This window comes from Phyllostomus discolor, chromosome 2, assembly GCF_004126475.2.
Source record: "Phyllostomus discolor isolate MPI-MPIP mPhyDis1 chromosome 2, mPhyDis1.pri.v3, whole genome shotgun sequence".
Lineage (NCBI taxonomy): Eukaryota > Metazoa > Chordata > Mammalia > Chiroptera > Phyllostomidae > Phyllostomus > Phyllostomus discolor.
The window spans coordinates 197,709,742-197,725,552 of NC_040904.2; the positions used below are offsets into that span (position 1 = coordinate 197,709,742).

At 41.0% G+C, this 15,811-nt stretch overlaps 1 protein-coding gene across 1 annotated transcript in view; it reads left to right on the plus strand.

Annotated features, from left to right (window-relative positions):
• Positions 1-15,811, plus strand: part of CFAP54 (cilia and flagella associated protein 54) — a 249,121-nt gene that overhangs the window by 7,127 nt on the left and 226,183 nt on the right. The window contains exons 2-5 of the mRNA XM_028532627.2: positions 350-455; positions 3,123-3,266; positions 6,806-6,977; positions 11,096-11,154. Coding sequence (XP_028388428.1) covers positions 350-455; positions 3,123-3,266; positions 6,806-6,977; positions 11,096-11,154 — 481 coding nt within the window. The remainder of the gene's footprint in view (positions 1-349; positions 456-3,122; positions 3,267-6,805; positions 6,978-11,095; positions 11,155-15,811) is intronic.

The following is a 15,811-nucleotide window of genomic DNA, read 5'->3' on the forward strand; positions in this document are numbered from 1 at the left end:
ACAATTGTAACTATTGGATTTCTCCGGTGGGGGTTGTGGGTCCTGGCTGAGGCTGTCCATGTGTGCAGGCAGGAGATATAACGGGAATCTCTGTACCTGATGCTGAATTTTTCTGTGAACCTAAAACTGCTCTAAAAAAAGTCTATTTTTAAAAATGTATATAAAGAGCTTCAATCAGTGCTTGACACAAAAGAAGCAATAATGTTAACTATAGCTATAATTTATTAATGATTAGACATCAACAATAAGGCACGTTGGAAAGCCTCAGCACAAGATAACTTTCCAAGGGTTGCTTGCTAATTAATTGAGCTTTCCTACTGACTTTGAAGCTATTCTATGATTTTTGCAGTGCCACCTCTTTGTTTAATATCTGGACTAAATACGCACCCCGGCTGCCGGCTGCCTATTACAATGAAAAGCTTCTGAAGGTTGGCGACAGCCTCTGTGAAATGAAAGTAAGTGCCTCCAGAGTAAGGAAGGGAGCCTCAGTGGAACTCATTTGGCTACTTATATTATTATTATTTGGTTTGATACCATTCCTATTTTACATGATTTGATATTTTTTTTTTTGCGGGGGAGGGGGGAAATAGATGAATGCATAACATTTTAATGGGGCACCATAACCAAAAAAGTATTTGGTTTTAAATTTTGTAGTTGAGCTTTTTCCGGAAGTGAGAGATTCCCGAACAGAAAGACAGCCGGCCACAGCCCCCGGTGAACGGAGGGTGTGGCGGGCGCCCGGCAGGAAATGCTGAGTCATCCTGTTCCTACCTTCACACAAAGGAGCCCAGACACCACTTCCTGTTGTTTTTCACAGGGTTGGCCTAACCCAGAGAACACCTCTCGTGGCTTCTGGCCTTGCTGCCCGCTTCCCACTGCCCTGTTGCAATGACTTTCAGCTCCTTCATGCTCTGCTGAATGTAAATAGAGCAGTCATTCCATCCGTGCCCTGTTGCTTGCTCCGTATTGCTTTCCCAAACCTGAGTTTGCCCCCATTTCTGGTTTATATCAACACGTGGGCCTTGGATTGCCAGGGACTCTGAGACTTAAGACCGCGGACACACCAGAGCTGAATTATCAGTTAATGACAATGTAAGTGTTTCCCTTAAGCTCTGGCACAGGCCCAAATGACTCTGAGTTAAATATGAGTGTTTGACACATGTAGGATCATTGAATGGAGAGCTATTTTATCCAAAGTGGTTGTTGGCCAGACAGGGGCCGGATTTAGTGTCTTCGCTACAAATTCTGAGTCTTTAGTTTCTCGGCATCATTTTCTGCCTCCATTTCTGTTTTCTGGACTCGGATGCTTTTGGTTTGGGAGGGAAGTTGACCAAGTAGAGGAAAAGATATGAAGGAACTTTCATAATGAAGTTCTATTTTCTGCTGCCAAAATTAGAGAATCCTTGGCTCCATGTAATTGGACTATGGTTCTTAGAAACTTGAAAATACAGAGTTTGGAAAACTACAGAAAAAAAAACCCCAGATGAGATCCAACTTGTAAGCTATATTTATGTGAAGTGGATAACGGTTTTGGCAAGAACTAGAAGAGTGTGCCCTCTCCATTTTCATGCTTCTCCTCAATAGAGGAATAGTGATAACAGAACAGTTTCAGGTTGAGGAGTATCCAGGTGGGTGGAATGAATGTTGGGGGAAGGAGGAGGAAGGAACATGTCAGAAGGCGATAAAGCAAGTGGATGATTGGTAGTGACTAAGGATTTTGAATATTTCAGATAGAGAGGCCCACAGAGAATATTTTAAAATTTGCTTAAAGGAACGAAGAAAATGTTTAATATTTTCCGCTGATGGGAAAGCGGGCTGATAAAGGGTATTTGTAATCCTGAAAAATGAACTTGATTTGTTACCTTGGTTCTAGAGTCACTTTATTTTAACTTTAGTTACTGTAAAGATCATTTTGTTGGAATACTGTTTGGAACCTAGATTTGAATTCATTGTATGAATCAAGTGATAACAGAAAGAATCGGAATTAATTAGTGAGCAGTAACAAGTAAGTCAATAGAAATGGAAACATCACAGCATTCGATGGTGGATGCCTCCCCCTTGAGGCCTAGGCAACCCCAAGAGGCAGTTCACACCCATGGCAGTTGCTTTTCCTGGAGACAGTTACAGGGGAGGAAGCTGAGTAAGGGTTGCAACAGACACATACTTCAGGGCTCTACTCATACCCACTGCCCTGAAACTCCAGATCGGTTGTGCCTCGTGGGCTACAGAAATGAGGCATTTGACTTTGTAATAGGAATATAAGCACGAGTTAGAATGAACAGAATCATAACTAACAATAGCTTAGACCTTTTTCTACTTGTTCTGATGCCTCTTCAGAAACTGTTGACAGATGAAAGAGAGATTGAGCCAGCTCATTTCTCTCCTTCCTCTTCATCCCCCTCCCTTCCCCTTCTTCTCCTCGTCCCCCTGTCTCTTTTCTCTTCTTCCCTTCCCCCATTTTCTCTCCTTTCTTCCTTCCTCTTTTCCTTTCTCTTTGTTTCTCCCTCCCTTTCTCCCTCTTTCTCCTTCCCCAGTCCTTCCCTCCTCCTCCTTTCTTTCTTTTTCTCTCTTCCTCTTTCTCCCCTTCTTTTTTCTCTTGTTCCCTCCTTCCCTCCTTTTCTACCTCCTTCCCTCTTTTTCTCCCTCCTTCTCCCCCCTCCCCATCTCTTTATTTCCTTCTCTTTTCGAGCTTAGGAAGTTATCAGAGAAGCAAGGCTAGTTACACAACTCATCTACCTCTCTGACTGAGTGGACTGGTTACCATCATGGCAGTGTTGAGTTTTGGGGTACTCTCATCTTTGAGACTGTGACGGTCTTATCTCACCGTAGGTTTGTCATGAGGAGAACTAAATGAAGTAACACACGTGAATTGCCTAGCACGGTGTCTGTCACATAATATGTGTTTGGAAATGATGGTGATAATGGTAGTAATAATGTAATGGTGGTGGTAGTAGTGGTGATAATCAAGATTGATATAATTAAGAATGATATAAGTAGTACCTAATTTTAATAATGATGTGATTTAATAATTATTGAATATAATTTAATAATTTGATAGTTTAAAAAATTCAATAAGCAAAATGCTATTTTGAAATTTTCATCAAGTGCTCTTTTTATTTCAGGAATATAGATTGGCCCTTTTACAGTGCTATGGAAGGTATCTTCAGCAGTTCAGCATCAACTTTGATGAGAATAAAGCAGATGTGCATCAATTCAAAACTGTCTTTTTTCCAAAAGGCTTTGGAGACAAAAATGCTACACATACAGTAAGATGAAAGCAGCTAAAATAGCTACAGTTTATGATTAGCTATGCAAAATATCCTTTTGTTGACGACTTCTAAATGTCTTTCCTTTGCTCAGCAAAGCATTTACTTGTGTGCTCTAAGTTGCTTAATAAATGTTTTCAGTGCTGCATAAGAAAGTGCACTTATTAAACTTTGTAAAGATGCTTTGGAGATTGTAGCACTGTAATCACTCATTCATCCACCAGACAGTTATTATTATAAGAACTAATATTTCTAGAGTGCTTTTAGTTTACAGAGTGCTTTGAAAACACATTTGGTCCTCACAGTAGCTTTGTGAGTTAGATACTATGATGATTTTTATTTTACAAAAGAGGAAAAGAAAGCTAATCACACAATATGACTAGTGACTCTGGAGATTACACATAGATCTTCTGAGATGAAATTTTATGCATTATTTCTGGTATGCCAATATTATTATGTAAATTGCTACCACTGATTCACTGGTTGAGCAGTTACCATGTGCTAGCCTCTTTTATATGCAGCATTTGAATTGTCGTCTTGCAGCCTCTTTATAGTCTTAAAAGGTGGGTACTAGTATTCCTTTTTTACAGATGAGGAAACGGAGGCTTCTTAGAGACTAAGAAAGCAGCCCACTCAGAGCACTGGACAGAGTTGGTGTTTGAACCCCAGTCAGTCTGACTCCAAAGTTATGTTCTTCCAAACCTGATTATTGAAGGCCTCAGAAACATATGTGGTTTAACAAGCAGAAAATCTCAAAGCACGTTTGGGGGCACATTGAGCCATTCAATTTTGGCTGTATCATAGGTGCATGAATGGGAATACTGGACAAGTATGTGCATGTAAGTGGGCACCCCACTGGGGAGAGTGCTGAGTGCAAAACTTAGGAGTTTGGACTTTGAAGGCCCTTCCTCCCTCACCCTGGCCCAGCCCCCATCTCTCGTGTACTATTGCATTATCCTGCGTTCACCCGGCCTCCCTGGCTGGGCACCTGTGCCCTGGTGAGCTCCACTGTCCACAAAGCTTGTATCCTAGATATCTGCATGGCTCATCTGTTACTTCCTTCAGGTGTCCGACACTCTCTGCTCTATTTTTCTTTATATCACTTACCATCACCAGCCATTTTCATTTGTATTTGTTTCCTGTCTCCCATTCTAGAATGTGAGCTTCATGAGCACAGGGACTGCTCTAACCTAACTGTAGTTAGTGCTTAGACTCGTGCCTTCCATGTAGCAGATCCTCAGCCAGACTTTATTGAATGGATGACTGAATGAAGTGATACAGTCAGAATTATTGACCCAGAAGCAGCACACGGAATAGATTAGAGGGAAGAAGGCTGGAGGCAGGAGGTAAAGCAGTGATGATGACGTAAGAATGCGCCAGCAGGACCATGGTGACGGGTGCATAGATGTGAAGGGTTTGGTTGTTTACATGCCAAGTTCGAGGTTCTGGCCTGACACTGGCACCATATTTATTCTCCGTAGATGTGTGTAAAATGAGTAAGATTGAAAATTTAGTCCAGTAGGGACTTGACAACTCGGAACTAGAGGTCTTGAGAAGTTTCATTAGAGACATAGATCTTGGATTTAAATGCACAAAGATCATAAATGAAGCAGTAATACTAGATGGTTTACTGTCAAAATATTAACAGCAAAGTTTCGTGCAAACATACTTACTCATGTTACTTAGGGATACCTGTATTTATTTATACGCACCGTAGGGAAGCGCCGTGGCAGAGCTGGCAGGGCTTGTCTCTAGAGCCACACTGCCTGGATTCAAAGGGCTGCTGAGCCACTGCCCATTGATGGGATCTTGGAAAGTTCTTGTCATTTTGTTGTGCCTCAGTTTCCTCACTTGTAAAATGGAAGTAATAATAAGATGTACCTCTTTGTGTTGTTTTGAGATTAGTGAGATAATAAAAGATTTAGACTAGGGCCTGACACTCGAAAAATGTAGGTATCATTATCAGTTTCTGAAAGACAGAGTTCTCAGAAGATCATGATTATTCCAACGTGTGGATGCACTCAACACATTTCCTTTGTGATACCAACTGTGTGGTGGCTAGAAATAGTGTACGTGTGTCCAAGCAGGAAATCTATGTGGAAGATAAAGCCCATTTGTATTACTAAGACTGTCCACTCCCATAGCTTTAACGGTACTCATCAGTACTCTAGCCAAAATCTCTCTTTCGAACTCCACGTCTACCCAGTTATGTCGTAAACATCTCAGCGTGACATATCCCAGGCTGAACTCATTTTCCTTCCTCCGTAAATGGTTCCAGCCAGTCACCCAGGCAGGAGGTCATCGCAGACCACTTCCTCTCTCTTACCTCGCACATCTAATTAGCCACCGAATCCCATGGACTCAGAAGGACTTAAATGTTTTCCTTCTCTTCATCCCCGATTCCAGGGCCCCCTTTCAGGGCCCGAGTGGGTCTGGACTACCTCAGAGGCATCCGACCTCTCCCAGCCTCCCTGCGTGTAGCTTTGTGCCCTACCCTCTGCCTTTTGCCTTCCACACTCTGGTCATAATTAATTTCTAATGTGTAAATCAAGTCATGTTACTCCTTTGTCCTTTGACTTTGTCCTTTGGCTAACGTCTATACTCCTTGGAATGACATGGACCACTCTTCCTGTTCTGACCCTGAACCACCTGTCTTTATCTCAAGCCTTATCCGACCTTACGAGAGATGTTCAGTGGAGTGACCCCGGCAACCACCCTGAGCTTTCCTAACAGTGCTTGTGCCTGGAACGCCTTCCCTTTGCCAGGAGCAGGGGCTGTGTCTTCTTCAACTTTGAGCCCCTGTTGCTTAGCAGAGTGTGACACATAGACATGCTCAATAAACATTTGCCAAATGAATTGTGTAAATGGTAACTCATTGTATCTGAATTAATAAGTTGAAAGGCCATTGTGTGGGTTTCCAAAATGGATTCAATTCCATATTCTTGGAAACAGGATTTCTTATTTTTGGGGGGGGCTTTTGAAATTTTTCGATTAAGAAAAGGTAACCTTGATTAAATGGATGCTTCGAAGAAATCTATTTTACCATGTGTCTTTCTAGGTCTTAATCCATTAGGGCTTTTATAACAAAAACTCACAGACTGACGGCTCAAACAACAAACATTTATTTCTCACTTTCTGGAGGCCGAGGTGTCTCAGATGAAGGTGCTGGGATATTTGGTGTCTGGTGAGAGCCTGCTTTCTGGTTCAGAGGTGGCTGTCTTCTGCTGTGTCCTCGGATGGCAGAAGGCACGAGGGAGCTCTCTGGGGTGTGTTTTATAAGGGCACTGATCCCATTCATGAGGGCTCTACTCTCATGACCTAATCACCTCCCAAAGACCCCACCTTCTGATCCCATCACACTGGGGATAGGGTTCAGCATACGAATTTGGGGGACACGAACGTTCAGCCTGCAGCGCTATACTGATCTGTTGCCCTCATTAAGCACCACTGTTTCCATTTTACTTCCTTACATTTTAAGGAAAGCTTTTCTAAGTTGCATAAACTTTAGATTCATATTTCTATTTTCCATTGTGTTTCAGTTTCACGCTTTAAGTGGCAAAAATATTTGCAAGTACCAGCTGGTCTGTGAGAGTGACGTGAACCTGCAGAATAAAGAGTCTGTGATCCAGTGCCTGGATATCTTGTCCTCCCTGAGACTCATCATGCAGGTGGCACTGCCGCAGGAGCACCTCTGCTGGATCATCTTCAACGGTGGGTACCGCTGTGTTTTGGTTGCCACGGTGTCTTTCAGAAAGTTATTTCAATGCCAAGTTTGACTTTAACTTGATTACCTGGTGATTTAAGATATATGTATTTCACAGTAGGGCAAATGTGTTTTTTATACTTGTATTACATTTTAATTTGTCCCCATAAGCAGGAACTTAGAAAGCGTGTCTTTGGGTTTTTTGTGCAAGGAAGGCTTAGAAGCTGTGGAGGTGATCCATTTCAGGCATATAGGAAGCAGGGACCACTGTTGGTGGGTAAATATAAGCGGAGAAGAATCAAAGAACCACTGCAGGGTAGATTGATTCTAAGCATCACTCATTTGCTGGCCCTCTCGTCAAATACCTTGGCCAGTGACTGGGGCTTTCTACATATCAACCTTCTCCTCCTACTTGGTTTTGATTTAAGGAGCTTTTGTGCATGTGTATGTGTGTGCATAGTATATTTATATACATATATATGTTGTATAGGTACACGTACATATATGCATGCAGAGTGAGGCAAAAGTAGGTTCACAGTTGTTTGCATGGAAAATAATACAGTAATTAATAAATAATGATACAAGAATAAACTATGTTTCATGTATTCATAACTATAAACATACATTTGCCCCACTCTGTATATGCATTATATATATGTCTCATGGAATATTATCTATCAAAATATAACATTTGTTTTTCTCTTTAAAGTGCTATAATTTAAATCAATTTCTTTTTAAAGTTACAATTAAAAGTTGCAGTGAGTTATCTGCTATCGTTCTCTGGATAATATGTTCTCAAAAGGAAAATAACGAGTGTGTTCTATGTGCAGAAGAACAGGACAACATAACTTGAAAGAAAACATATTAGATTTTAGCTCATCTATGACAATTGAAATACACTTCCTAGCCTTTTCCTTCCTCACCCTCTCCAAATAATTTTTTGATGATTTGATTGAAAATTATATTTGCTGCCAGAGATGAGGCTGACTTCGGAATAAATTTTTAATCCAGTGATTGTCAGTTTTGTGCTTGATCATCCTCAGGAGGATCTGTGTTTCCCAGAGTAGCCGCCGCCATCTCGCCACCTGAGTTGGTCAGGCATCTTGCCAGGGACGGAGCCGGAACAGAGGTTCTGTGCTCAAGAAGCAGTGATAGGCCCGTGGGCTGGGTCTTGCAACCGGGCCTTGCAGCTGGGCCTTGCAGCCGGGCCTGGCATGGTGGTGAAATGACCCAGCATGACTCCCTCGCTGATCTGTTAAGACCACACACAAAAATCCCGGTATTCTTAGGAAAAAAAAAGATGAAATGATTTCTATATCTTCTACATCCTTTTCTTGGTGTGTGCCTTTTCTTTATACAGGCGGTATTATGTTCTATATTTTATTCTTTTTCCTCAATATTTTTCTGCTCAATATTATGTTTTTAGAACCTCACCAGGTTCCTATGTGTAAATCTAGTTTGTTAACTCTGACTACTGACACTGACATTCTGTAGATATTTGTGCACCCCTAGGTACGAACCTGGTTTGCCCTACCTCTGTGACTACACAGATAATTCTGCAGTGAGGATCCTCGCACATGTCCTCTTGTAGACCTGAGTGAGATTATCTGGGATCTATGCCTAGGAGGGGGATTGCTGGGTGGTGGGAAATATACACGATTTTACTAACTCTTGTGCCTGTTTTAATTAATTCATCCAAAACTGATTGCCAGGCATTGTTCTAACTGCTAGAAACAGAAAAGTGGGCAACAGATGAAAAGCCTGTTCTCATAGTTACCCTCTGCTACAGAGAGATGGTAACTCAAAACTAAATGGTTGTGGCAGATTGTATAGCAGAGAAAGATAAAGCCAAGGCGGGGACAGAGAGAGCCAGGCCTGGGCTGGGCTGCAATTTTAAACAGAATGGTCAGGGAAGGCCTCAGTGAGATGACATTTGAGGAAAGACATGAAGAAACATCTGAGTATTTGGGGAAAGGACATTCCAACTGGAAGACTAATGAATGCAGAGATCCCGTAGTTTTAAAACTTGGTATTTTAAGTAACCAAAAATAAATTGGCCCCGACTAGTGTGGCTCAATTGGTTGGATATTGTCCTGCAAAGTGGAAGGTCCCCGGTTCAATTTCCTGTCAGGGCACGTGCTGGGTTGCGGGTTCAGTCCCTGGTCTGGGCATGTATGAGGGGCAATGAATTCATTTCTCTACCTCTCTTTTTCCCTCCCTTCCCTTCTTTCTAAAAATAAATAAGTAAAATCTTTAAAAAAGATTAATAAATTGATACAGTCATTTTATCAAAATACATTTAGTTTTTCCAGTTAGAACTGAATACCCCTGATGTATTCATTGATTATCATATATAGACATCCTTGGCTTCTTAAAATATGTAACCAGTCTTGGTTCTTTCATAAAATCTAAATGGGCATATGAGTATTCCATAACACCTTACTTCTCAATTAACCTGAACCCAACTAATTTAAACCTTCAAATATAGATTATTTTGGTGATGGCCATCTTTGATGAAAAGGAGCCCCGTGGCAAGGCAAAAAACTCACATTAGAGATTTGGGCAAAAACAAAACAGACTCCCGGAGGTATCCCGAGGTCGTGGAGATTCAGTCTGTGTTCCATTCTGTACCAGCACTCTCTCCTTCACACTTCTGCAGTGGGAATCGTAAGCCATGCCAAGATCCTGAACCATCAAGCAAGGCTTGTTACAGTCAGGACGCGGTAGGGCTGCAAAGGGTAAAGGCACATTTTTGAAACACAGAGGGCCCTTGTCATTCTTGAGGGCAGTCTCCTGAGGCCTCCTGAAATTCCCCAGTTCCTGTTACTGACGTGTTTATACAGGCTCCTGGCCTACACCTGAATCACATGTTTTGTGGAGAGGCGTGCCTTTCCTGTATGTATCCTTACTTGGTGACTTAAAAAAAGAAAAGAAAGAAAGAAACACAGTTATACAGTTTAATTTTTAAAGGTTAAAAAGAGAGGTCGACAAAACCAAGCTGAGATAAGAATGCTGGGCTCGAGCTGCCACGGGCCAAATTGTTTCCTCCCTGGTGGATCCTACGTGAAGTAAATAACCCCGTCCTGGGAGCAGTCGCAGTGAGAATGCCAAGTCCCCGAGTGTTAAGGGCCTGTTGCAATAGCCGCGAAGCTTATGGTGCTATGCATTTTCAAGATTTTATTCAATGTTTTTGCCACTGATTTATGTAATTAATATTTATTTTTCCTACAGGTGTATTTCATTCAAGTGATGTGTCTTGGAGCAGATGCTGTTTTCTCAGAAGCTTTTAAAGCTTAAATGTGAACATAGGGTTCATAATTGTTGAATTTAGACGGTTGTGAATTTTAGATCAGAAATTTTATAGGAAATACTTAGACCACTTGCATTATAATTGCATGCCTTTTTAAAGCTTGTTACCATCTTTTGGTAATGTTTACAGCATGATCATGTCCTTCGCACGCAGAGAGAGATATGCTCACACGGTTCCCTCTTCCCCAACCCAGCCACCAGCCTTCTAGCCTGTTTAATTCATAGCCTGAAAAAAAAATCATACTTGGATAATGTTACATAGGAATTGAACATGATGTTTTTTATTAGGGTGCTCACAGGACATACCTGAATAATAGGATAAATATTATGAGGCTGTGAATGAATATAATGCAACCTATTCTGTGCTGTGACTTTTACATTATTATGAGTTTCCATGTTGAGTATTGTGCCATGCTGATTGAATATGAATTATAATCTTATTTGGAAATAAATCTTTAGTTTTTTAAGCATGAGGAAACCATGTAAAACAATAATATTTTATATGAATTACTAAAACCATAGGGTACACACATTATGCTACTAAAAATGTTCCTTTGTTCAATATATTTCAAAACTTAAATATATTGAGGCTAAAAGATTCCTGTGTCAACCTATTTAACATGTGGTCATATTAGTTCTTTTAATGATTTGGTTACTAAAATATTAATAAATTATTATGACTATAACTCTAATCTTTATCAGAGTTTCTCATGGGATTGCTTATTTTGAGAACAACAGATTTCAACCACAGTGATTGGAATATAAAATTCTCATCATTTGACTGTAAAACATGGTAATGATCTTTTTTTTCATCTAGGTACCGTTTACATTTACACCATTTGCAGAAAACTGATGATTTTAGGTCAGTCTTCCAAGGTATGAAATTTACTGACAAAATATCTTCCCCATATGTCCTGTTTTCCTTAAGACTTTTGTTAGCATCGAATGCTAAACAAAGAAAATTTAGTGAATATATATTATAAGCTTACTCTTTTTAGTTTTACCATGGTATGATGGAATGTAAAATTGCAGACAATAAAGCATTGATGCAAGGAAAGCATTCTTAAGATTGATAGGTGTCTTCCCCTGTCCGTTGGTCTCTGAGATTAGTCATAACTTGTCAGTTTAATACCGAACATCCATCCGGCAACTGTATCTCTAGGTCGGCTGACTGTCCATTCTGGCTTGCCCAGGACAGTCCTGGTTTCTACATTGTCCTGGAGTGATTATTAATGGTTCCTGTTTTCACTCTTAAAAGTGTTCTGATTTGAGAGATAAACTGTGGTTGCCCTATTTATGTCATACTCTGGAGCTTGGACTTCATTTTTCTGGCAGAGGTTGAACTTATGGCTCACCTGCTAGTGAGTGAATGAATGAATGAATGAATGAGTGCTAGTGTTCATTAGGGTGAAAAAACATCTAAACTCTGTTCCAGTCATGACCTGAGGGTAAAGAGACTTTATTTTACAAGAAGATTCTCACTCTCCAGTATGCACTGCTAGGTTTTAGCTTGAGGCTTCTACTGACTTCTGTTGACTTCCCTACAGTGTTGGTAGCAATTTTGTCCCTAGAAGACATGATTATTCCCTGGTTTCATTGTTTGGTCATTGGAATATAGGCCAAGAAGGGAGAAGAGACTCCCGTTGAGACCATACTCAAATTGTTCTTGGCATCTGAAAAATTACTGCTTTATTCTTTTTTTAATGCTTTATTCTTTATCATATAGTTTTTTTCTTATTTTTTCAAAATATAGCCAAGTAACTTAAAAGTTCACGACACTTAAAAATGGAAGCAAAGACATTGGCGTGCTTAATGGAGAGCAATTTTATGTTCTCTCTCTGTTTTGTTCCTTGGATTTAAAAGCTCTGCTACTGTCGGTGACTTGAACAAGGCTGTGCCAGCTCTTTGAGTGTGAATTAAAATGAGGGGAGACTGTCCCCTGGGTAGTGGAAGTTTGGCCTACAGACTATTCTAGTGGTTCTACATTCAGGTCCAGCCGATTTCCTGGAGAGAATTGGCGTGCTCCCGTCGCCCTTGCTGTAGCAACAGACGCTGCTTGCAGAGCCATCGTGGTGTGGTCTGCCGCGGCATTTGTGTGCCAGAGCTTCGAAGGGCAGGGGTGTCTCCCCAAACTTAACTGTTCGTACCTGTGCTTGTTAATGCTGAGAGAATTTTAACATGGTAGTCATTTAAAATAATTTCTTATTTATATCCCACATAAGACATCTCTTCTCCCCCTCGTAGAACTTGAATTTCTCTCTGACAAAATAAAGACCGAAGGAGAATAGTTTTATGGTCCCAGTCTTGTGGGATGGGAGTGAGGGGAGCGTGGGGTGCAAGAATTTTGGCGTGGTGGGTGGTTGTACAGTTGGCATTTGAAGACTGGGATGAAATTCTTTGTTTTTTCAATATAATAAGTTCCAAAAATATTAATTTTCACCAAGAAATTTCTAAACCTTCAGCTTGTGAATGATACCTTGTGGGGAGTGGTCCGTCCACATCTGTGTCTTTTTGGGTCTGAAGGACCCTGATTCTGTAACTACTTTACAGGAAGTAGTCACCCCAAAGAAATAGAAACTTGTTATAAGATACAGGCATTATTGCTACTGTTTGTTATTGTTATTGACAATAACAATATGTGTTAGGTGTTGTGTGAAGGGCTTTGCATACATAATAACACTCATTATAGTCATAGGGGTGGACACTATCATTATCATCGTCATCACCACTATCATCATTTGTTGAATGAGTGCCTACCGTTTATCAGGTAGGCATCTAAGCACTTTTATATATTGTCCCATTTAATCCTCACACCAACCCTTTGAGAGAGGTGCTGTTATTGCTTCCATCTTGTATAGATGAAGGAGCTAAGGCCCAGAAAGGTTAATTAGCTCTGTGTCAAACATCCAGTTAGAAGTGAAGCTGCGGACAGGGCCAGTGCCACGCTGCGCTGCCTGTCAGCAGCATCAGAACCACGCATGTCTGTTGACTACATGTCATCCTGTCAGGACCCATCCTACTCTGACTCACTTAGTCAAATGGAGGAGCTGTGTGAGAGGTTAATATTTTTTGACATCACTCTATTCCTGAAGACACCCTGAAGACCCAGACTGGCCAGGCGCTCTTCCCCAGGTGGGAAACAGCGCTTGCGTTTAGGGAGGTCGCCAGCGTAAGCTTGGGGAACGGAGGGATGGCAGATTTCCGAAATCTCTTCCTAAAGACACATTACAATTTTACTGCCATTTATGGTGTACCCTGCAGTTTCTGAGACGTTCAAAACATTCAGCAAACATTAAAAAATACAGTAGAGTCTATTCGTTCTAAGAAAATGTCGATTTCAGTTTCATTTATGAAGTTTGTGGCTTGAACAATGATTGTCCAATTATTCCACATCCTGTTACGTAAATGTGATATCCAGACTTGGAGTTGCTTCTCAGCGTTGCCGCCCTCAAAGACTGATGTCTGTGGTGCTGCAGTGCCATCCTGTGGGCAGACTGATTAATTGCGTGCACCACATCTGAACCAGGCTCTTGCCGGCCTCCTGTAATTTGGTTTTCTTTCTTCTTTTTTCTTCCTCTTCCTTTTCTTCTTCCTCTTCCCCTTTTCCTTCTCCTTCTTCCTCTGCCTCCCCCTCCTCCTCCTTTTCCTTCTTCCTTCTTTTTTAAATGACAAGTTAGTATAGCAAATGATTTATATTTTATGTTTTTGATATCTTAAACTTTTTAATAGGAAAACTTTGCCAAAAAACTCTTCCATCTGCAGTGTTTTGACCCATGCTTTTACCAATATGACGTTAACAATCTCTCCAACCTTTGCTGATGGATAAAAAACAAATTAGATTTCATTGTTCCAATTTGAATTTTCCTGCTTGTAATATAGGCACTCAAAATAGTTTTTAGCCCAGGCTGGTGTGGCTCGGTTGGCTCATCATCCTGTAAACTGAAAGGTTGTGGGTTTGATTCCTGGTCAGGACACATGCCTAGGTTGTGGGTTTGGTCCCTGGTTGGGCGTTGGGCACATAGGAGAGGCACCGATCAATGTTTTCTCTCACACTGACATTTCTCTCTCTGGCTCTCGCCTTCCCTTACCCTCTCTCTAAAATGAATAAGCAAGTCAAGGGTGAGGATTAAAAACAGTTTTTAATTTCCTTTTACATTTTACTTATTCTAAATTTAAATTTATTTTTTCAAAGTTTGTTTTTTTCTATGAAGAGAACAAATTTTCTGCTTAAATTTGATCAATTAAAAATATTAATAGAAATTGTTTTATATTTTAAGGGCAAAAACAAATTAAGAAGTAATTTTTTGGAAATGGATTTTCGTTTTAAAAATTCGAATAATGGTTGTCCAGAACCCTAAGAGGAACGATGTTTTTTCAGATCCCTAAGTGAAGTGATGGCTTTTTTTTTTTTTTTTAAGAACTCCCCTTTGTCTGGTTTTCCCTGGGTGGTTAGTGCAAAGAATGCCTCTGCAGTCTGGAGTCCGAATGCCTGCATTCCAGCTCCAGGCCCAGCTCCGGCACTGCACATTAGCCCCTTGGAGTCAGCTTAGGTTACTTTGAAGGTCCCTTATGGCACTAAAATCTATGACTTAAGGTCTCTTATGCTAAGTCTGAGGCCAAACCCCAAAGTCACATAAACCACTAGTAACCAAAGCCATTTTTATTTTGAAATGCGAAATTTCTGATACCTGGAACCCTGAGGCCTTTGTGAAAGACACGTGCATTTAAAGGAGAGAAATTTATACCTGGCTTAGTCCTGCACCCTCCATACCACAACAAGCCAAATGCATGAATCCTCAGTAGGGTTTTGTGCAGCTCAAGTTTTGATAACTGTTGATTCCATATCAGTTCCCGGGGTGGCAAGGTGAGCAAACAATGACAACAAAACAACAGCAACAACAAAAGCTATAAACGCTGCAATAAAGCAACCCCTGCCAATTCAGTCGAGGGGTTGTGTCCAGGACCAGGGACGGAGTGTCATATTACTGTGACCTAGGCATACACTCCAAAAGGGCATTTCCAGCCTGGAGCAAAGCCATAGAAGACAAACAATGAGGGCAAAGGGAAGTGCAGTTCTGGGAGCTCAGGAATCTTTCTCCAGGAGGCAGAACTGGGGGAGAGGGCAGGTGGCACAGGTGCTCTCAGATTCTTGGAAGGCTGTACTTTTAAAGTGAGTCATGAATGGTCTTGTGCTGTTTCAAAAGGCATAACTAGAATTCACGCACTAGAGGCCATATCAAAATGGATTTCATTTCAGGCTCAGCAAGTACTCTTCATGTCCACTGATGCCACCTGGAGGTAGGAACTCTTGGGTAGTGCAGGTGTAGGACATCAGGTGTTAGTGCTGGTGACGCGGGTGGTAATGAACTTAGGTTGCCTGTAGCCCTTTGATGTTATGGTTACTCAAAATAGTTCTGTATTTGGCACCATGAACTGAAACTTGAATGAAAGTCAGTCATTCAGAAAATATCTGTTGTGTGTCTACTACATGCCAGATAAAGTTCTGGGGGCTGGGGATACAGTGGTGAAAAAG